Source organism: Saimiri boliviensis, chromosome 3 (genome assembly GCF_048565385.1).
Source record: "Saimiri boliviensis isolate mSaiBol1 chromosome 3, mSaiBol1.pri, whole genome shotgun sequence".
Taxonomy (NCBI): domain Eukaryota; kingdom Metazoa; phylum Chordata; class Mammalia; order Primates; family Cebidae; genus Saimiri; species Saimiri boliviensis.
The window spans coordinates 3,300,355-3,322,708 of NC_133451.1; the positions used below are offsets into that span (position 1 = coordinate 3,300,355).

The 22,354-nt window shown below is 49.9% G+C and overlaps 1 protein-coding gene and 2 pseudogenes across 3 annotated transcripts in view; 1 reads left to right on the plus strand and 2 right to left on the minus strand.

Moving 5' to 3' along the window:
• RGS12 (regulator of G protein signaling 12) overlaps positions 1-22,354 on the plus strand; it is a 160,771-nt gene that overhangs the window by 18,130 nt on the left and 120,287 nt on the right. For all 3 annotated transcript variants that reach the window (XM_039468199.2, XM_074395815.1, XM_039468200.2), the window contains exon 2: positions 10,015-11,975. In XM_039468199.2, the coding sequence (XP_039324133.1) occupies positions 10,116-11,975 (1,860 nt within the window). In that variant the 5' untranslated portion in view covers positions 10,015-10,115. The remainder of the gene's footprint in view (positions 1-10,014; positions 11,976-22,354) is intronic.
• LOC120363626 (large ribosomal subunit protein eL27-like) lies at positions 14,573-21,135 on the minus strand (annotated as a pseudogene).
• LOC101051628 (COMM domain-containing protein 2 pseudogene) lies at positions 20,678-21,794 on the minus strand (annotated as a pseudogene).

Below are 22,354 nucleotides of genomic sequence, written 5' to 3' on the forward strand. Positions count from 1 at the left end.
GCGTTTGCTCAGAGTTCCGCGTCATCCTCTTAACTGGCTCTAGGTGGGCTGAGATGCAGCTCCTGTTGACCATGTCTCCTAGAGAGACATGCTGTCAGCCCATCCACCCACAGCCACGGTGCCGTCATGGGAAGCACCACAGCCCAGACCTTCCTGCTCAAAATGAGGGGAAAATAGAGGCAGGAGGGAGCCTCTGGAGTGCCTCAATTCTGAGACCCACCCTGGCAGACGGTGGCACTTCCTTGTTCAGGTGTCAAGATTTGGGACTGATGACTGTCCCTCTGCCCTCGGAGGCCTTGATTCCTCTCTCCGAGTCATGCTCCCTTTACCTGCAACACAGCACCTGCTTGCAGCGGAGTTGTTTTCTCAGCGTGCTTCCTGACAGTAGGATTTTGGGGTTCAGCTCCCACTTTTTATTTTGTATTGCCTCTGACCCTTGTAGCTCAAGCTGGCAGTGATGGTTTTAACTTTATGGGCCTCCTGTGAATCTCACTGGTGTCCATTCCATCAGGCAGGAGCCATACCTGGCATCCCTCTGAGATGAGCCCTGCTCTGCCTTGGGCTCCTGAAGGGTGATGAGTAATACCCATAAGCTTCTAGGGGCCTGGTTGTTCCATGAGAATCTGTGAGGCCAACCCTCAATCTCTATAGGGGCTCCAGCTGTTTTGTTGTACCTCAGCTACACACAGCACCATTCCCTTGACATCACATGCATGGCTGGCCAGAGCAGTGTGGGCTGTGGGGCAGTGGAAGGAGGAGCTGGCTGGCTGGAGCAGTGGGGGCCACAGGGCAGCGGGCTTCTCAGAGAAGAGTAAGTGACAGGAGGTGTGACAACGATGATGAGTTTAGAGGAGGGTGTGGGGACAAGGAGACAGATGCAGGTGTGCTCTCCATCATGGGGATTGTGAGCATGGTGACAGAGGCTGACTCAGGAGGTCTCGCTCGCTGAGTGGCACTGCCTTTACACCCGTGTCATGTAGATTACTTTAGCATAACTGAGTTCTTGTCGTGCCTTGCTTATAGACACATGGTACCCTCTGCTCCTCCTATCAGGTACTGGCCTTGATGATGTTTCCTTCCTTCCTTTTTTTTTTTCTCTTTTTATTTTTCGTCTACAAATACTGACTGCCAATGAGACGTCTCCTTCCTGAAACACAAATAGGCATCTGTCTGCTCCAGCACCAAAGCCTCAGGGTCACTGCGTGGGTGCCTGGGGAGGCAGCAACTGGTGCAGGGGCCTGAGCAGGGAGCAGGGAGTGGTCCTGGCCTCTGAGCCTACCCTCTGTGGCACTCTGCTTCTGTTTGGGTGGGGAATGTTCTGGGGGACGCTGGTGGGTGGGAAGCGCATGCCTTGTGGACCTGGCAAGTAGCAGACAACCGTCTCTGGAGGAGCTGGGTTGTGCTGAGTAGAGGGGTGATGGCGTGATGGGGTTTGGGGTCAGGGAGCAAAGGCAGATTCTAGGTGCTTTTTTGGAGGCTTCTTTCTAGCCCTTCACTTTAGGCAGCTGAGAAATGTGCCAGGGTGGGCTTTTGTCAGTTTCCGACATTTGGTTCCTTTCATGCCGTCACTCTCTTTTCTGAATTGGTGCTGATCAAGCTCGTTGTTGATTGGCACGGGGCTTGGGATTGAGCCTATCATTCACACCTCTTAACTGGCTCTCCCCACAAGCTTAGGAACTCTATGGGATGACATGGCGCCTGCTGCTTTTCTGGTCCTGGGATGTGGCTTTTGCCGACGCGTCTTGCTCTTAGACTGTCTTGGACGTGGGCCTGCACATGGCTGGGGACAGGCCACGCTGCGGCAGCGTGTGCACACTGTGTGAGGTCCATCTCCACCGAGCCAGCCTGGGGTGCGACTACTGCGAGTGTGAAGAGAGAAGGCCAGGTTGATTTTTGTAAAACTAGGAGTTAGGTATTTTGTTCATGATTACAGTGGCCTTCGTGTAAAACCTCATCAACTCTCTTACATATACTTCTTTAGTGCAAAAGTAATATTTGTTCTTTTTAGAAAATGTAGAAAACATGCACAGAAGTAATTAAGTTCAGACACTTAGAGAAAGTCACGAATGTTTCAGCCAAATAGGTTCCTGGCACTCTACCCTCCCTCCCTCACTCGGCAGGCGTGGATTGCGAACCTGCTCTGGTCCGTGGGTGTGCGGTCCCGAGGCCTCCGTGGCCCCTGCTCGTTTCTAGAACTGTGTGTGGCATTGAGACGTCGCTCCCCACTGTGGAATATGTGGACAGATGGCAGCCTCTTTCCTGTGTTAGCAGAAATGCCCCTGGTATTTAGGCAGGAGATGTGAAATTCCACACTCAGGAGTTCCTGCCCCACAAACAGTCCTTTTCTAAAGGGTACTTCCTTCTTTCTTCCTAAAGTTCCAAAAAGTTTTAGAGAGAGCAGGGGGTATTTTTCTTCCCTGGTGTATTTGGGCTTCAACCAGATTCACCAGGATGACTAGGGGTGCCTGGGCAGAGGAAACGTGTGGGGGCTTAGGGAAGCAAGGTTTGTGTTTGTGGGAGTCTTGGGGTGGTACCTTGGTGGGCTGCACTGGGACCACGAGGTCAGGTGTGCAGGCAGCTTGGGCTCAGGGGCTGTGTGCACGGAGCGCCTGTCCGTCTGGTGCTTTGAGGGCACTGGCCCTGAGCTGGTTGGGGAATTGCATGTCCGCTTCTGCTGTGTTCCTTCCCATGCCTGCAGCACCCCAATTTTTGGACAGACAGGGCTGGTGCACTTGAGGAGGTGAACCAGAAACACACCTGATGATCTCAACAATCGGTGTTGGTCAGAAGCTGTGCCCTGGGTGAGAGAGAGAGTCAGACGTGAAGCGGGTTGGCTCAGCCCTCCCCTTGCTGCAGGTGGGGCTGTGGCACTGAAATGGTGAGGCACCCTCCCTGTTTGCTGATTGTAAGTCTCAGAGAGGGATTAGTGATTTGTCCACATTTCCACAGTTGGCCAGGGTGCGAGGTGTGTGGGGAGAACAGCTGGCCCGTGGCACTGCGTGCTCTGGACGGCGTGTGCGGCCTGTGATGCTCTCCCCAGCCACCGCCTGGCTGCCTGAGGCCTGCGCACCTGCAGGCTGTGTTCTCAGGTGTCTGGCAGCAGATTCTCATGCCTTTGTGTAAGACTTGTCTTCTTCCTCTGAAAGTTTTGAGGGACTTTTTCCATCTCCCTGCTCAGGGCTTGGTGGGTCCTTTGCATTAGAAGACTCTTGTCTGCCTTTAGCTCTGGGAAGTGGCAGCTGCTCTCTCGGGAGCATGCTGTCATCTGTCATGTCCCAGCTTACCTGTCATCTCCCAGGCCCTTTGTCTCAGGCTGAGAGGTCTTCCTGAAAGGGATTGTTTTTCTTATGTTGCATCCTGAGCCTGTGCAGAGTCCCACACACAATCGGCACTCATGATACCGCTGAATGGCAGGAGTCCTCTGAGGGGAAGTGAGCAGGAGAGGGCTGGGGCCTGGGAATGGCAGGTGTCCTCTGAGGGGAACAGAGTGGAGAGCAGCTGGGGCCCAGGAACGTCAGATTCCTCTGAGGGGAAGTGAGTGGGAGAGGAGCTGGGGCGGTTGAGACAAGGACTGTCTCCAGTCCACGCTGCACCCAGGAAGGGAAGCCTGGAGAGATACTGACCAGTGGTCCAGCAAAATGGCCGGGAAGTGGCCTTGGTGATTCCAGAATCTGCCAGCTTACCCTCTTTGGCACCATGTCCTGCTGTGTCCAGGGTGGGCAGGTCCAGGCTGGTCTGGGTTCAGGAAAGGTCTGGGAAGAATGGCCAGGGACTTGGAGGGCTACTCAGGTGAATGGTGGGAGTGGCCAGATGCAGGGATGGCCAGTGAGGATCTGCATGGGGTGTGTCTTGCAGGGCAGACGTCAGATTGTCTGATGTGCATCCCCAGTGTGGTGGGCGAGGAAGTGCTGGGTGGGTGTTTGGCAGCCATGGGCACAGCGAGGTAGTCGTTGGGGAGGCTGCTGGGATGTGATGACTGTAGGGGGGTGTGAGGTGGGCGGGCATCTGCAGGGCAGGTCCCAGCTGGAGAAGGTGGTGTGGTGTCTTGCTGTGTCAGACCCTTCCTTTGTGAATCCACTTAAGTGGGTAAGCCAAGAATAGCCCTGGTTCAAGTCCACCTCTACTGTTAATTGGCTGTGTGCTGGTAGACAAGTTACTTAGCTTCTCTGTGCCTCCACTCCCTCATCTGCACAGTGAGAATTGTAACAGAGCCTCCCTCAGAGCAATGATGTTGAGGATGTCAGGGCATGCATGGCAAGGCCGGGCAGTGGCAGCTGCTATTACAGCCCGTCGGCCTGGAGGCCGCGATTGCCATTGTCATGCTATTCTTGTCCCTCACTCTCCTTTCCTCTTCTGTGCCCCAGACTCTCGGCCTTCATAAGGCGGCTTCTCTCTCGCTTTGCGTTGTGTTCAGTCAGCGCTGACGGGTGCTGGTTTGGTCTTTCCGGCCCTGCTTCAGGGCTAGGACCCCTCTCTGTTCCTGCAGGTCTGGGGTGCTGCCCAGCATGAGCAGAGGAGTTGATCAGAATAGGACTGCATTTATACGAGGTTTGAACTTTGGAAAGGAATAGAGAAGTGTCATGGCTGTGGTATTTATTTCTAGATCACCAGGAGTTTTGTTTTGCTTTGTTTTGTTTTGTTTTGTCATCCTCTTTACACCATGAGTTTTAATGATGAGTGAGTGAAAGATTGACAGTACGGGTTGAGCGTCCCTGATGCAGATGCTTTGGAATCGGAAAACTTTTGAGGCAAATGTGATGCCACAGGCATAACTGAGCTAGTGACACCTTTGCTTTCTTTTCCTTTTTTTTGTTTGAGATGGCGTTTCACTCTTGTTCCCAGGCTGCAGTGCAGTGGCACGATCTTGGCTCACCGCAGCCTCCACCTCCTGGGTTCAAGCAATTCTCCTGCCTCAGCCTCCCCAGTAGCTGGGACTACAGGTGTGCGCCACCATGCCCAGCTAATTTTTGTATTTTTAGTAGAGATGGGGTTTCACCCTGTTGACCAGGTTGGTCTTGATCTCTTGACCTCGTGATCAACCCACCTTGGCCTCCCAAAGTGCTGGGATTACAGGCATGAGCCACCGCGCCCAGCTGACACCTTTGCTTTCTAAGCCCAGCTGACACCTTTGCTTTCCGATGGGTCGATGTACACAAACCTTGTTTCATGTACAAAATTATCAAAACTACTGCACAAAATTACCCTCAGGCTGTGTGTATAAGGTGTATATGAAACATGAATGAATTTCATGTTCAGACCTGGATATCTCATCCCAGGATATCTTATTATGTACATACAGATGTTCCAAAATCAGAAAAATCCACAGCACTTCCGGTCCCAGAAATATCTTCTCAGGGATACTTAGCCTGTGTGGTGTGGTGGGTGACTCCTGATGGGGGATCAGTCAGCACACCATACAGGCTAAGTGTCCCTGAGCACTGCCGGGGGGGCAAGTGGGGCCTTTGCATCACAGCCCATCTGTGCCTCAGGGCTGGGATCAACCACTTCTGGCCAGACCGTGTTCCCTTTTCCACACAACAAAAAGGCTGGGTAAGATGGTCTCCAGTCAGGGTGTGCGTGGGGTAGGTGGAGCTTCCTGGCCTTGCCCCAGACTTACTAAGTCAGAGTCTCTGGGAGGTGAGCTGACCGGGAAACTGGCCTTCTCACTAGTAGCCCAGATGCTGTAGTACAACTTCCCTTGGAATCCAGTGCCCTGTGGTCTCCTGAATTTCACTGTCTGTTCTGCTAGCTTTATTAATTGCTATAGTTGAAGGAAAACTTAAACTGTAAGCTGAGCTTAGGTGATTATTTTGGGAGGCCAAGGCAGGAGGATTGCTTAAGGCCAGAAGTTTGAGACTGGTCTGGGCAGCACAGTGAGTCCACATCTACAGAAAAATTAAAAAATTAGACGAGGTTCACTGGGTGTCTTCCGCTCGGCCCCTTCGCCCATGTGAACATTGTGGACGTGTGAGGGTGTGAGCGTTGCGTTCCTGTGTTCTGGGCTCTTTCCCCACTACTGAGAAGCAGCTGTGTGAAGTAGGCGTTGGCGAGGAAGATCAGCATGTAGGCCTAGACCAGGTCGGTCTCTGCAGCCCCTGAGCTGACTGCGCCCGTGCTTTGAGCCAGTGCTGAACAGCCTCAGCAAGAGGAACCGCCGACTGAAAGACGGCCCCGCACCTGGCCAGGAGAGCAAGGCCTGGTGCCGCCGAGATTCTCACGCTTGACTGGGAAGCGGATCTCTGGGAGCCGCCTCAAAGGTTGGGATGCATGCGGAGGAGGTCCTGATATCCGGGGAAGATTCTGCCAAAATCAGAGCAATTTAAATTGCCAGAAGGAGGTGAAGGGCAGCCACAGGTTTCAACAAAGACAAGCTAAAACAGCTCAGACTGGTTTCATGTTAGATACATGACTTAAAACATCTCAACACAGTTTTATAGTTTTCTCCAAAAAAAAAAAAAAAAAAAAAAAATTAGCGGAGTATGAGGGTGTGCTTGGTATGGCTTAAGGCCAGGAGTTTGAGGCTGCAGCAAGCAATGACTGCACCACTGCACTCCAGCCTGGGCAGTGGAGTGAGATCCTGCCTCCAAAAACTAAAAATGATGAAATGAATGTGATTATAGATCATAAGATGGTACATGAATTACAAACCATTTCTTTTTAATAAGCAGAGGCACATGATGGTAAGAGTCTAGTAGAAAAATTGAGTGGACTGCATAGAAGACTGTCATCCACCATTACGTCAGACAGTGTGAGGCAGATGGCGTGAATAAACTGGGAGGGCACGTCTTTCATTGAGGCAGCATTTAGTCTTGTTTGGAAGAGAACCAAGAGGTGTCCTGTTCCTAGAGGAAGCCATTCTTTCATGACCTGCTCTCCTGGGATCATTCACAGTGAGAGCTGGCACTTGCCGTAACCAGTAACAGCAGCAGCTTTGTTGTGTGACATCTCCTGCAAGCCAGATCTTTTCTGAACGTGCTTTAGCGAGACCATTTCATACAGGTTCTCCCCTCTCCCCTCGCCCGCGATAAAGGGATTCCCCCTGGTATTTGTCTCCTGAGGTTGCTGAAAGAAATTACCACAAACCGGGGGTTTAAGAGAACATGCATTTATCCTCCTGCGTTTTCAGAGGCCTCGCGTCCATAGTCAGTGTGACCCGGCTGATGGCAGATGTGGCAGAGCTGATTCCTCTGGTGGCTTTGTGTCTGTTTCCTTGATCTTTGCAGCTTCTGGAGCAGCCGCCTGCCTGCCTGCCTGGCCTCAAGCCCTGTCCTGGAATCCTGTCTGTCTGTGCACCCTGCCTCACATGGCCATCCCCTCTGGCTCTGAGCGCAGCCTCACAGGAGTGTACCCGATACTCTCCCCTTCTTAGGAGCCTTAACGCGATCACCTCTGCAGTCCCTTTGGCCATGGGAGGAGCCATCCAAAGGCTTGGGAATTAGGACATGGGTGTATCAGGGGCCATCAGCTAGCCTGTCAACACCCGTTAAGAAGATCCAATAAGAAGGTCCCCAAACATGTTTCTTGGCCAACTTTTATTTTTATTTATTTATTTTTTAGTCATGAACATTAAATAGTTAAATGCCCAGTCCTAATATTTAAATTGCTAATACAATACTACTTAGATATTGAGTAATGTAGTAATTTATATTCATTTTTTACTCTTCTGTATCAAAACATAATTTTATGAAGTACGCATGTTGTATGTCTGTGTTTTGTCACTGAAGCCACTTTTGGAGTCTCCTCGTGATGGCCTTTCCACTTCATCTGGTTCTGTAGCTTTTGTGTGTATATATTACTTTGAATCTGTTTATGATCCTATTGCCAGAAGCTTTATCCCAACACACAAAAATCTCTTCTAATAACTTTAAAACAATTATTTCTTTAAAAAAACATACCTTTTATTCTATTTTACATCTTCACAACATAATCACTTACTGTATTGCTTTTTAAAATGATCTTTAAAGAGTCTTGCAGACGAGATCGACACAGCAGGCCCGAGACTGTATCCTGAGGGAGGCTCTGTGCAAGGCTGGCCCCTGGCTGGTGTCGGGACAGTGCCCACCACCCTCGCTGAGGAGGGGCTCCCTGTGCCCAGCTGCTTGTGTGGGCAACAGGGTTAATGCTGAGAACCTGCCTTCCCTTCCCTCTATGAGTCCAGAGCCTGGGCAGCAGAGGGTGCCCATGTGCCCAGCCCCCAGTAAAAACCCTGGCGCCAAGTCTCTAGTGGGCTTCCCTGGTGCTGACACCACATACGCATTGTCACAGCTCACTGTGGGGGGAGCTGAGTGCGTCCTGCGCAACCCCACTGGGAGAAGACTCTGGAAGCTCAAGCCTGGTTTCCTTGGGACATGGCCCCATGGGCCTCTGCCCTTGCTGATTTTGCGTTGAATCCTTTGCTGTAATGAATCTCAGCTGTGATTGTACCACTGTCCTAAGTCCTGGGAATACTAGGGAATCACTGGCCTAGGGGTGGTCCTGGGGACGCCTGACAAGTTTGTCCTCAGTGACAAACACTACATTTTTTTTAATTTTTAAAAATTTTTTGGGATGAAGTCTTGCTCTGTCGCCTAGGCTGGAGTACAGTGGCACAATCTCGGCTTACTGCAACCTCTGCCTCCTAGACTTAAGTGATTCTCTTTGCCTCAGCCTCCTGAGTAGCTAGGATTACAGGCATGCAACACCATGCCCAGCTAATTTTTGTATTTTTTTTTTTTTTTTTAGTAGAGATGGGGGTTTTACCATGTTGCCCAGGCTGGTCTTGAACTCTTGACCTCAGGTGATCCACTCGCCTCAGCCTCCCAAAGTGTTGGGCATACAGGCATGAGCCACTGCACCCGGCTGACAACCAATACTTTTAAAGTCATACCCCCTGGAAGAATTGAGTTAATATGACATTTCTTTGTTGTTTTTGGTAGTGTGTGAGAAGTAGAAAAGTTCCTTTTTAAAGTTACCTATATAGCTGTTAAACATGTCATGCTTGCAGGCACATAGTACACTCTATGTCCTTGTACTTTAACCAAGATATCTGTGCTGGATGTGCTCACAGGCATGTCCCAGCTCTCCATTGCTTTTACCTGTTTAGAAAAGTTTTAAGTCATTAGCCAACTGGGTTTTAGTTTAGATTGTGAGGTCTGGCTCCAGCCAGTGGAGATCAGACACAGCAGTAAGGACAACCCCAGATGCGTAAGGGATAAATTTGTGTGTATTCTCTTTGTTCTTTGTATTCTTGTGGCACGATGGCTGCTGGGAGTACCCTTCCTGCAGTCTAGGAATTTAAAATTGCATTGATGAGAGATCCTTTGCAGTGCGAATTTTTCTTTGCGGCACCGAGCATCTATATCCAACATGGTGGTTTTTACCTAGTCTGTTGGGTGGCCTCTGCAGTATTGACTGAGGTTGTTTCAGACTAATGTGTTTTCTCCCACACAGTGTATTCAAAATAAATCAATGTGGGAGGGTCATGGAATATTAGGTGCCCCCTCTCCCGATAGAAAACCTTATATGAGGGGATTTCTGATAACTGAGGGGTTAGACTCGGTGTTCTGCAGGTGCCGTTGAACCTGAAACCTGTAGCAGGCAGGCCTTGCTTCTCACACTGGGACTCTGACATCCTGTGAAATGTGGGTTTGAGTGTGCTTGTTCTGCATGGAGTCTGAAAGTCTGCCTTTCAGACAGGTTACCAGTCCATGGACCACACTTTGAGTAGCAAGGGGCTCTTCTATCAAAACAGGGTGTGGAAGCAGTGCCGAGAAGCAGCCCTGCACCCTCACGCCCGTGGCGGGTTGGCCTGGCCGGAACTGGTGCAGTAAGAAGGTGGCAGTTGAGGGAGACATTGTCTACTCCGAAAGGAAGTTTCTTAGCCTGCCTTTAAGATTTATTGCATATAGACACTTAGAGGCTCTTTCTGTGGCAATTTTATTATGAATTATCTTTTCGTGTTTAGGTAATAGCAGTGAGTGAGCAGTGGAGAAATATGGAATCTTTAATAATGAGCTCTTCATTTTTCTTTCTTAGGGTACTGTTCCAAGAAGAAGACATGGTAGCATCAAGCATTCCCTGAAATATGGCTCTGCGGGAACAATGAGACGTGTTCCTGGTCTTGGAAGCTCATCAGAATGTATAGAGCAGGGGAGGCGGCCAAGCGCCCATTGCCTGGGCCGGCGCCCCTGAGGGTGCGGAGCGTGGAGGTCGCCCGGGGGAGGGCCGGCTATGGATTCACGCTTTCGGGACAGGCGCCCTGTGTGCTCAGCTGTGTCATGAGAGGGAGCCCTGCGGATTTCGTGGGCCTCCGCGCTGGAGACCAGATATTTGCAGTCAATGAAATCAACGTGAAAAAAGCGTCTCATGAAGATGTAGTGAAACTGATTGGGAAGTGCTCTGGCGTCCTGCACATGGTGATTGCCGAAGGCATCGGCCACTTCGAGTCCTGTTCCAGTGACGAAGAAGGGGGACTGTATGAAGGAAAAGGCTGGCTGAAGCCCAAGCTGGATTCAAAGGCACTGGGTATAAACAGAGCAGAGCGAGTTGTGGAGGAAATGCAGTCTGGGGGGATTTTCAATATGATTTTCGAAAACCCGAGCCTCTGTGCGAGCAGTTCAGAGCCCTTGAGGTTGAAACAGAGATCCCTTTCGGAGTCGGCCGCAGCGCGATTTGATGTTGGACATGAAAGTGTAAATAACCCAAACCCCAGCATGCTTTCTAAGGAGGAAATATCCAAAGTTATTCATGATGATTCGGTTTTCAGTATTGGACTCGAAGGTCATGATGACTTTGCATTGGATGCAAGTATTTTAAACGTGGCCATGATCGTGGGCTACTTAGGTTCCATTGAGCTTCCGTCCACGAGCTCCAACCTGGAGTCTGACAGCCTGCAGGCCATCCGCGGCTGCATGCGGCGCTTGCGGGCAGAGCAGAAGATCCACTCGCTGGTGACCATGAAGATCATGCATGACTGTGTGCAGCTGGGCACCGACAAGGCCGGGGTGGTGGCCGAGTACCCGGCTGAGAAGCTGGCCTTCAGTGCCGTGTGCCCGGACGACAGGCGGTTTTTCGGGTTGGTGACCATGCAGACAAATGATGACGGGAGCCTGACCCACGAGGAAGAGGGCGCCCTGCGGACTTCCTGCCATGTGTTCATGGTGGACCCAGACTTGTTTCATCACAAGATCCACCAAGGCATTGCTCGGCGCTTTGGGTTTGAGTGCACGGCCGACCCCGACACCAATGGCTGTCTGGAGTTCCCGGCGTCCTCCCTCCCCGTCCTGCAGTTCATCTCCGTCCTGTACCGAGACATGGGCGAGCTGATTGAGGGCATGCGAGCCCGTGCCTTTCTGGACGGGGATGCCGATGCCCAGCAGAACAACAGCACCAGCAGCAACAGTGACAGCGGCATCGGGAACTTCAACCAGGAGGAGAAGAGCAACCGGGTCCTCGTGGTGGACCTGGGTGGGAGCTCGAGCAGGCACGGCCCCGGAGGCAGCGCGTGGGACAGTGTGGGCGGGAGAGGTGCCCAGCCCTGGGGTATTCCCTGGACTGGGCCCTTCTGTCCGGACCCCGAGGGGAGCCCCCCATTTGAGGCTGCTCATCAGACTGATAGGTTCCGAGACCTGAGCAAGCACCTGGGGCCGGCGTCTCCTGTGGAGTTGCCCCCAACTTCTTCGAGGAACTCGGTTCCCCCTTCCAAAAGGGGCACTGTGGGTGCCAGTTCTGCTTTCAACCAGCGCTGGCTCCCAGTCCACGTGCTCCGGGAGTGGCAGTGCGGACACGCCAGCGACCAGGAGTCTTACACGGATTCCACTGATGGCTGGTCCAGCGTCAACTGTGGCACACTGCCCCCTCCCATGAGCAAGATCCCTGCGGACCGCTATAGGGTGGAGGGCAGTGCCCCGAAGAGGGAGTGGTCCAGGAAGGCCTTTGGAATGCAAAACATTTTTGGTCCCCATAGAAATGTTCGAAAGACTAAGGAAGTTAAAAAGGTAAGCCTGCCAGGAGCCACTTAGCATGGAGCCCTGGCCTCTAACTTAGCAGCCACAGGGAGGTGACTCCTAGTCACCAGGTGCAGGTCCTGGCTTCTTCTGGCTGGCCCTGTGGCCTCTGTGGCCGTCACAGCGTGTCTGCATTGCCTCTGGGCTGTGGACTGTGTCTTGTTGGGACCCCTGGCCCCCAGCCCTGTTTGAGTCTCTGGTGTTGGTTCTGGTTCTGATGGATGGTCCCGGGCGGGACATCTGGGCAGGATAGGTGGTGGCGACAGGGAAGTTGTCGTCTTAGAGTTCAGAATAAGGCCCTTCCTCCCGTTCCTGCTCCTCCCTTGCTCTGTCCCTGAAGGCCCTTGAAGCCCGTTTTAGGTCTGACCCCAGAATCTTCATCCCCGTGGCCCAAATCCCTTTTGAGGTGAGAATATTCTTGAAGCACTGAGAGCTGGTTCCTCATGCTACTTCCTCCGTAGGGATATGTTGATGTGGAAAACGTCAGCTGGAATTTGCAGTGGGCTTGGGATGCCACATGCCCCCTGCTCACCGAGGGGTACCTCGTGGTGTGTAGTGCTGCCCCAAAGACCTGGACCTATCAGTATCCCTTTTGGGCCCCTGCCTTCCTTTGAGAGCTGTTTCTAGCAGGAAAGAGAGAAAATGAGCAAAATAGGGAACCCTCTGGAAGGACTTTGTCCAGCAGGAGGCGGTGCTGCTGTGTGGGTCTGTGCTGTCAGGTGTTCTGTTTGGAGCCAGGGCCATTGTGACAGGTGAGGGGTTCAGCACTTAGCTTCCTTTGTTCGCACCATTTACGATGTAAAGACACATTTTTTGTGTTTGTTCACATCCTGAGACTATCCTAAGAAGACCTTCCGAGGCTGCTGGCTGGGTGGGCAGGGCTGGGGTATAGGAGAAGCTGTGTTTGATGAACATTTCTACTTTTTCCCCTTCCTGGGACTAGTGTTTTCCATGATGAAATATGGTGCCTGAGAGCATTTAAAGACGAGGAAGGAGACAGATGCTGCGGCTCACGCCTGTAACTCAGCTGTGGAGGCTGAGGCAGGAGGCTCGCTTGAGCCCAGGAGTTCAAGGCTGCTGTGAGCTATGTTGTAGCCACTGCACTCTAGCCTGGGTGACAGAGTGAGACTCTGACTCTGAAAAAAAATATAAAGTGGATGAAGGACAGATTTCTGGTTTTTGTCTCCTCAAAATGATCACCGATAACGTTTTGATGTATCTAAGCATAGAATTTTGTTAAAACACTTGTAATCATATGGATTTTCAACCTCCTGTTTTTTGCAGGGGTCGAGGACAGGGTCTGGCTCCGTTGTCTAGGCAGGAGTGCAGTGGCTTAGTCATAGCTCACTGTAGACCCCGCCTTGTGGGCCCAAGTGATCTTCTCACCTCAGCCTCCTGAGTAGCTGGGACTACAGGCACGCACTGCCATGCCCGGCTAGTTTTTATATTTTTTGTAGAGATGAGATTATTGCCATGTTTCCCAGGCTGGTCTTGAACTCCTGTGCTCAAGTGATGCTCTTGCCTCAGCCTCCCGGAGTGCTGGGATGACAGGTGTGAGCTGCTGTGCCCAGCCTCGGCCTCCTTCTTAGAGGAGTCGTTCTGCAGCTGTGTGTGCTGCTGCCATCTTTCCCTGTCTCTTAATCTGACCCCTGGGCTGGATTCTCAGGGAGGTGCCCTCCTGACCCCCCGGGACTCACCTCATTTCCGCATGGAGCCTGTTGGCGTTGGGTCAGGACCACTGCCAGGGAGCCGGCCTCAGTGTGGGCTCTTTGTATTGGGCAGGGATGGGGAGGTGAAGGGCCCTAGGCAGTGGTGAAAATGTTCTTTGGAATCAGGAGGTTCTTCATCTCTTTGAATGCATATTAAAACTATGCCTTCTCCACTGCTGTGTTGTAGTGAAGGCTCACTGGTGTTTACGTGGTTCTTTGTGGATTACAGGGCACCTTCACCTGCTTTCTACTTGAAGTTCAAAGTGACCTGGACGGTGGGGAGCATGATGCTGCTTTAGATGATTGACAGTGGTGCTTATGGTCCTCAGGGAACCTGAGAGACAGATAATGCTGTTGTCCCCATCCCACCAGTGAATGGACTGCTCCTTGGGGCAGGTGACGGGGGGTGGGATAGGTGGGGTCATGATGCCAGCCTTGGGCTTCTTTGCAGTGAAGAGGAGGGTCCTGGCTTTTCCCATCCACACTGGAGCAGAGCAGAAGGGAGCCAGCATGTCATCAGGGTTGGAATAACGGCGCAGGTCACTGCTTTGCAGAGTGCATCCTTCCCTTGATAGGAACCCTGAGGCCATCAGGCCAGGAGATTGAGGTTAGGCTATCAGGCGACTTGCCCACAGTCACCGGGCACATGAGATAGCCCTGGCACTCCGTGTTGCTTCCCACAGAGATACTCCTGTATGTGAGTTGGAGTGGTGTTCATTGTGTGCGATAACACACTGTTCGTTTAAAAATAAATAGGTAGTGACGTGTGGTGTTTATGGGTTTCTGCCTGTAATCTCTTGAAGTTTGTCTGTTGCTGTTTTCTTTGCCAAGTGGGCCTCCCTGCGTACTTAGGTCAGTCTGATTCCATGGCCTCCCCCGTCAGAGCAGCAGAAGCTTCCAGGGGTCATGAGGTGGCCACGTCCCTCCTGGCAGGTCTGCAGGGCTTTGAAGGCAGCCGTGACCATCCACAGCCACCAGGGTCCCACCTCTGCTGGAAGCAGGGATGCGGGAAGTGCCTGGAAGTTAGAAGAAGCAGCAGAGTTGGCACAGGGAGGGGAAGGGCAGAGGAGGCCCCGGAGGGTGTAGCCGTGTCAGGCAGCAAGCTTCACGTGACTCTGAATTCTTAGTGTGATGGGGACTTCAGGGCTTTACGTGCACAAACTCAGGTGGAATCAGTCAGGATCTGGCCAGAAGACGGGAAAGACAGCAGTAATTTGAACACGAAAAATTCAGTATACAGAATTGTTAACAAAGGAAAAGATGGCTAGCTGCTCCAAGACAGAAGAGACAAGGCCAGAGTCATCAATGCGTAAGGGGCTGAGTCTGGACAAGTGGACGTGGGAGAGACTTAGATGCTCAGAGTAGGGGCCTTATTTCACAGGACCGTGAGTCCATCGCAGCTGTGAGAGAGCGAAACAACTCCTAGGTGAGGATTGGTGGCTGCCCCGTGGTGGCTGTCCCCAGTCCCCAGGAAAAAGGATGTGGGACCCTTGCACACCAGTCCACCCTACACCACCTGGGAAGCAGTGCCTGTGCCCAGCGCTGAACACCAAGCCCCTGGGCAAGAGAGCCACGTGGTCTTCAGGGCCCAGTGCCAGGATCAGAAGGTGGGCATGGCAGGGTGGTTTTGGCACTGAGAGGAAATGCCGTGGTGCCTGGCACAGTGCCCATTTGGCTATACGGCATCTGTAGGCCCCCTTCTTCAACACCCCTCAAAGGCATTTCCCCCCAGCTTCTCCTTTTGAGCCCACCTTGGCTTGCCTGCACCCCAGGGCGGGGTTTCCTGTGGCTGTGGAGCAGCTCTGGCTTGGACAGCCCCGTCAGCTCCTCTCTCCAGTGGGCTTCAGGTGTGTGTGTCCAGCATGCTCTGAGGCCCAGGCCCGGGGAGGGGGCCTGCTGATGGTGTCCTTGGCTTAGGCACTCGCTCTTAGCCTAGAAGGATCTTCAGTGTTCTCTCTACACAGTTATTACTGGTTCCCTTTTAAATTACTGGCACCAGCCTTTCTTAATCTGTATGCAAAAAAGAAAGCTGACTATTAGAAGCAATACAGTGTTGCATCTAGTCACAAGTTGGTCTCTAAGGCCAACAGTTAGTTCTGTGTCCAAACTGCCCCTAGATTCTCCATTGCTGTCCTTTCCCAATGCTTTTGTCGTTGCCGCCTCGATCCCCATCCCACTGTCTGCAAGCTCAGCCCAGGTTTCTGCCCTCAGTGGCCACTTGCTCCTGGGGGGCCTGGAGGATGTGTGAGCCAGACCCTCTGTTGCTTAGCATTTCCACCTCTTCCTGCACACCGACACAGCTGATGATCTGGAGTCGACTTGCCCTTGTCAACTCCCTCCTCTGGGGAGGAGCAAGGAATGGGAGCTGAGTATTTGTAGACTTGTCGAGGGTCTGAGGTTCTTGAAGTGGATGAAATGATGCGTGTCAGTGGATGGCTTTCCCTTCGTGTAGTTTGCTCTTTGTCTTGGCTGAATGTCTGTAACAGCACAAACTGATAAACACTCAGGCCTGTGACTAACAAAGGGGTTGACGCAAAGAGAACTCAGGCTCTCGAAATGCTGCTGTCACCAAAAATCATCGCCTTGTGTTTTATTTAAGGCAAGTGTGTTTAATTCTGTGTCTTTGCAAACTGGTGCAAAGGTGTGTTAATTGATTAAAATATCTGGTTGAGTAATAGCACCCAAATTCTTAAAATTTCCATATAATGGATTTTGGAAATTTTAAAAATGAAAATATGTTATTTATGATGTGTAAAGGATTGGTGTAGTTTTGAAATGAATGAATACCTATTTTTAAATTCCTCAGTTTAATTCTGGTATGAGAAACATCAGTAGCTGAAACCCACAAAGATAAAGGTGCCCTGAGGTCCTCCGTAATTTTTATGCATTCCCAGGAGTCCTTAGACCACAGCACTTGAGGACCACTGCCCACAGAAGGGAGGACTTACAGGGTGAGTTCCTTCTAAACCGTGTCTTACTCAGAATAAGACCAAGGATGGGAGAATGGAGAAATACCTTATGGGTGTACTGGAATACCAGAGAGTTACATCTGAGTGAGGTAGTGGTACCTGCATCACCTCAACTACATCTGAAAACAGCGCTCATGAAATAGGCAAAGTACAGAAGCCTCAACGCCATGAGCAGCACGGGCTGCTGTCCAGGGCGGCGAGTGCCCCTCACTGGGAGGACAAGCCAGGGGCAAGTGGGCAGGTGAGCAAGTGCCAGGCCAGGGGGGCCTCTCCCGGGAAAGGTGCCGCGGCGCCTCGCTCGTGTTGGTGCAGTTATATTTCTCATGGTGCAGTGTGTTGGGGTGGTGCTCATATCTCATTCTCTACCATTTATTCATAATAATATACCCAGAGGTAAAATAACAGACGCAGAAGCCTTAGACGCTGCTGCTGCCTCTGCCCCACTCCCCACGGGGAGCTGCACGCAGCCTGTTTCCTTTTCATGGATTTACTCTGTCCGCACAACCTCTTGGATATTCTTTTCTTTTCCTTCCTTTTATTGCAGATACATATGACATACTGCTGTGAGTTATGTTTTTCTAAAACAATTTCTCATGTACATAGTTGTATATCCACGAAAAAAACTCTTGTCTTAATCATGATGGTGGCCATGTGGTATTACGTCATATAACTGTGCCATTTTTTTATTGAATCAGTTTTCAGTTGATGGCAACCTTAGATTGTTTCTAGATTTCATTATAAACTGGATTGCAGTAACAATCCTTGGGGTTCTATTTTTGTATGTATGTGAGTTTTCTTTTGGGTAGGTTCCTAGATGTGGATTTGCTGTTTTTAAAAGTGTATGAGCATTTTAAATTTTGCCAAATTGCCCAGCAAAGAGATTTTCTAGTCTAAATTTTTGTCAGTAGTGTGTGAATGTCCCCTGCTCCTTTTTTTTTTTTTTTTTTTTTTTGAGATGAAGTCTCACTCTGTCGCCAGGCTGGAGTGCAGTGGCATGATCTTGGCTCACTGCAACCTCCTCCTCCTGGGATCAAACGATTCTTCTGCCTCAGCCTCTGGAGTAGCTGGAACTACAGGTGCGTACCACCATGCCCAGCTAATTTTTGTATTTTTAGTAGAAATGGGATTTCACAATGTTGGCCAGGATTGTCTCAATCTCTTGACCTCGTGATCTGCCCACTTAGGCCTCCCAAAATGCTGGGATTACAGGCATGAGCCACTATGCCTGCCCACCCCCCCCTTTTTTTTAAGGAGAATTTATATTATTTTGATGTATAGAAAACTCAACAGTGTTCATTTCATCCGGTTTAGTGGCAGGTTCTGTGGCTTTTGCCTTTTCCAGCTTGGCAACGCAAGCCACGGATTTAGGTCCCAGGGGTGTAGCCTCCCCAGTGATGGTGGATCTTGTTGTAGCTTTTGTCGTGGGTCCTGCTAGCTTCCGATAGCTTAGAGCCCCCTTGTCTTCCTAGTTAACCGGCATGAAGGTGACAAGACGACAGTGGTGCAGACTTGTTGGTCCTGTGGGATTGATGCCCTAGTCAGGCTTTCCCCTGGACAGTGTGGTAGGGAACCCCTGTCTCAGGACACAGGGCAGGCAGGAAGACAGCCAGCTCAGTGGGGGTCCCATTATGTGTGATCACCACCTGCCCAGCCTTCTTGTTCTCCACCAAGGTCATGACAGCATCAGCCTCTGCTGGAAGGACACACGGTCCGTCTCTTAGTGGGGACATCCCCTGTGCCAGTGTTGGCAGTCTGCTTCTTCTGTTGCTTGTCTCTGGTTGGTACTGTGGGCCAGCGTACAGTGTTGGGTGGCTGCCTGGTGGCCTGAGGCCTGGCTGAACCGGTCAATCACAGGAGATGCTTTCAGCCACTTATGGAGGAGGGCCCTTTGCTGCTGAGCCGGGTACAGCAGGGCTTTGACAAAGTGGGTGAGGTCCCTGTAAGGGCTGGACTTCCTATCCAGTGCAGAAATTCCTAGGCCTTTCTTCAGACGTTGCTTAACCCTTCTTGGCCTCCTGTGGCTGTGTGGTGGTGGGGGCCCCAGCCACCTCCTTCCCTTTGGCCTTCTTCCCTTCCAGCATCTTCGGCGGCTGAAGAAGAGACCCTTTTCCTCCCACCCATGTAGCTCTTGAGTTTTATCAGTGTTTTATTTATTTGTCAATCTGAGAGGAAAGAAATGGTATTTTTTAATTTCTTCAATTGAGCAATTTTATATGTTAATTGACCATAAATATTTCTTTTATTGTCTGCTCCTGATTCATGTACCTTGGCTATTATTCTACCTGATTGTAGGCCTTTTTCTTATTGATTATTAAGAGCTCTTTGTATATAAAAGAAATTAGTGCTTTGGTCAAAATATTTTAAACTAGTTATTTAAAAAATCTGCCAAAGAAGAAAAATTGAAAATGAATGAATTTTTGGTAGCTGGAGTTCAAATAGAGTGGGAATTTTCTTGGGAGGAGTTTTCTGAAAGGTGATTTATGCTGCTTGGAGGGTAAAGGATAGGATTCCTTGGTTCAGAAATGCATTTTAAGTTTTATTTTGATGTATTTGCTATGAACCTTGGCATAAAAAAATTAGTAAACTTGATTACTTTTATAATTTATTATATATGTATTAAAAGCTGCATAATAGGGATATGCTATGGTTTGAATGTTTGTCCCCTCTGAAACTCATGTTGAAACTTAATCCCCAGTGTGACAGTATTAGGAGGTGGAGCCTTTAAGAGGCGATCGTTGGGTCATGGGGACTGTGTCCTCACAAATGGCAGAATCCATTAATCTATTCATGCTTGATGGGTTGTCATAGGAGTGGATTAGTTATCAAGGGGGTGATTCTGAATAACCAGCAGTGAGATTGAATCAGTAACAAAAACATCTCCTAACAAAGAAAAGCCCAGGGCCAGGTAGATTCGATTCTACCAAACCCACAAAGAACTAGTGCCAGTCCTCCTGAGATGGTTCCAGAAAATGGAGACGAGGGAGTTCTCCCTAACTCATTCTATGAGGCCAGTATCACCCCAGCACCAAAACCAGACAAGGACACACCACCAAAAGTACAGACCAGTATCCCTGATGAACACAGATGTACAAATCCTTAACAAAGTACTGGCAGACTGACTCCAGCAGCACATCCAAAAGATAATATGCCATGATGTGTTATGTGCCAGGGATGCAAGGGTGGTTCAACATATGCAAATCAATAAATGTGATACATCCCATAAACAGAATTAGGAACAAAAACCGTATGACCATCTCAATAAACATAGAAAAAGCAGTTGATAAAATTCAGCACCATAAAAACCCTCAACAAACAAGCCGTAGAAGGAATATAGCTCAAAATAATAAAGGCCATCTATGACAAACCCACAGCCAACATCATACTGAATGGGGAAGAGCTGGAAGCATTCCCTCTGAGAACTGGAACAAGACAAGATTGCCCACTCTCATCACCCCTATTCAACATATTACTGGAAGTCCTAGCCAGAGCAGTCAAGCAAGAGGAATAAATAAAAGGCATACAAATTAGACAAGAGGAAGTCAAATTATCTCGCTTTGCTGATGACGTGATCTTTTTTTTTTTTTTTTTTTTTTTTTTTAAGAAAGCCTCACTCTGTCACCCATGCTGGAGCGCGGTGGTGCTATCCTAGGTCAGTGTAACCTCAAACTCCTGGACTCAGTGATCCTTCCACCTCAGCCTCCCAAGTAGCTAGGGCTGCAGGCGCATACTACCATGCCTGGGTAATGTTTAAATTTTTTGTGGAGATGGAGTCTCACAGTGTAGCCCAGGCTGGTCTCAAACTTTTGGCTCAAGCAATCTTCCTGCCTTGGCCTCCCAAAGTGCTGGGAGGCATGAGCCACCGCCCTGGCCAGATGTGATCTTATACCTGGAAAAATCTAAAGACTTGACCAAAAAACCTCTTAGATTGGATAAATAAATTCAATAACATTGTAGGATACAAAATTAATGTACAAAAATCAGTAGTATTTCTTTTTTTTTGGTAAGAGAAGATGAATTTTGTTTATTTATTTATTTTTATTTTTATTTTTTAATGACCATAACAAAGCATCTAAAACCGCAGCTTCTGCAAGAACACTTGTTCTTGCCTATTTTGTATCTCTCTTCAAACTTGACCTTGGCCTCCTGTCGGGCCTTGCATTTAAGAGCAGGATCTCTGAAGACATCCTTATTGATGACAGTTTTGTCCAAGAGGATATCCACAGAGTACCTTGTGGGCATTAGGTGATTGTAGTTATAAACTTTCATAAAAGACTTGATCTTTGACCTCTTGGCGATCTTCTTGCCCATGGCAGCTATCACTTTGCAGGGTTAGTGGTCAATTCCAGCCACCAGCGTGCAGCTACAGGGGCGATCTGAGGGGCCATCATCAATGTTCATGATGACAGCTTTGCGTCCAGAGTAGCGTCCAGCCAGGACAAGCACCACCTTCCCAGGTTTCATGAACTTGCCCATGTTGGCAGCAACTACTTGGGCCTTAAAACTGGCGCTACTTGATGTTGCGAACAACTCTCCTATAGTGGTTTGTCTTCATCTCTTCCAATGCTTGTTCCAGTTGTTGAACCAAATGGAGCAGGGTGGCTGGGTCTGTCCGTAGAACTTTGGTGTCGTGATCTCCATTTTGATTAAGGTATAGCTTTATAGCCACTGCTGGTTTAATCTGTTGCCTGAGACTTCTGCTTGCAAGCTGTTCATCTAGTCGCCATTCAAGGTTATGATAACTGGGAAGACTTGGTGCCGATTCACTGAGAATAGTTCTGATCTCTTTTCTGTTGTCCAGATAAAGCTGAAGCAACAATTTGTTTAATTCTTCAGAAATCCCAGAACAAAAACAGAGTCTTGAAAATCCAGTTCAGAAGTCTTGAGCTTTGAGCGCTCAGTGAGGAGATACGTTAATCCTTCCACACCATGCTGGACAGTGTCACTACTCACATTGAGTTTTCTGGCGGCACCTTCGTAGATTTTTGGGTTTGTGCAGCACCTCAGGAATTCCACAGCAGTCCTCCCAAACTCGGCGACCACCGCAGTGTCCTCTTGAGGCAGGAAGGCCAGGTGCTCCTTATGCTCCTCGGACAACTCCAGCAGCATCTTTGCTGGCCTACGATTTCACCCGGCAGCGCAGATCCCCCAGTAGTGTTTCTGTACACCAATAATGATATAGCTGAGAAAGAAATCAAGGAAGTAGTTCCACTTGTAATAACTGTAAGGTATACTGTGAGTCGAAATGAGGAAACTGAGGCCAGTATATGAAAATGAAAATCCAATTTATTCAGCTCCTGGGTGAGGTTCTATGGTCCGGGATGGGGCCAAAGAAGTCGCGCTTAACTTCTCAGGGCAGGGGGTTTTATGGGGGTCAGAGGCAATTGATTGGATATTGGGGAAACCAAGCATAGGCAGTTTCATTGGTCGTAGGGAGACAAGGCCCGGACGGGGTGAGCCGCAATAGGTAAGGAGGTGAGACTTATTGAGAGGTGGGCTGGCCAAGGACGTATGGGGTGGGCTGCCATTGGGTAAGGCTTGGCAGGATTTCTTAAATTTTCATGGGTTCAAATGTATAGTTTAGTGCTGAGAGTGCATAATTTAGTACTGAGGTCCAAATGCATGGTTTATTGCCGACAGTGCATAGTTTAGTGCTGAGGTTCAAATGCATATTTTAGTGCTGAATATAGACCTG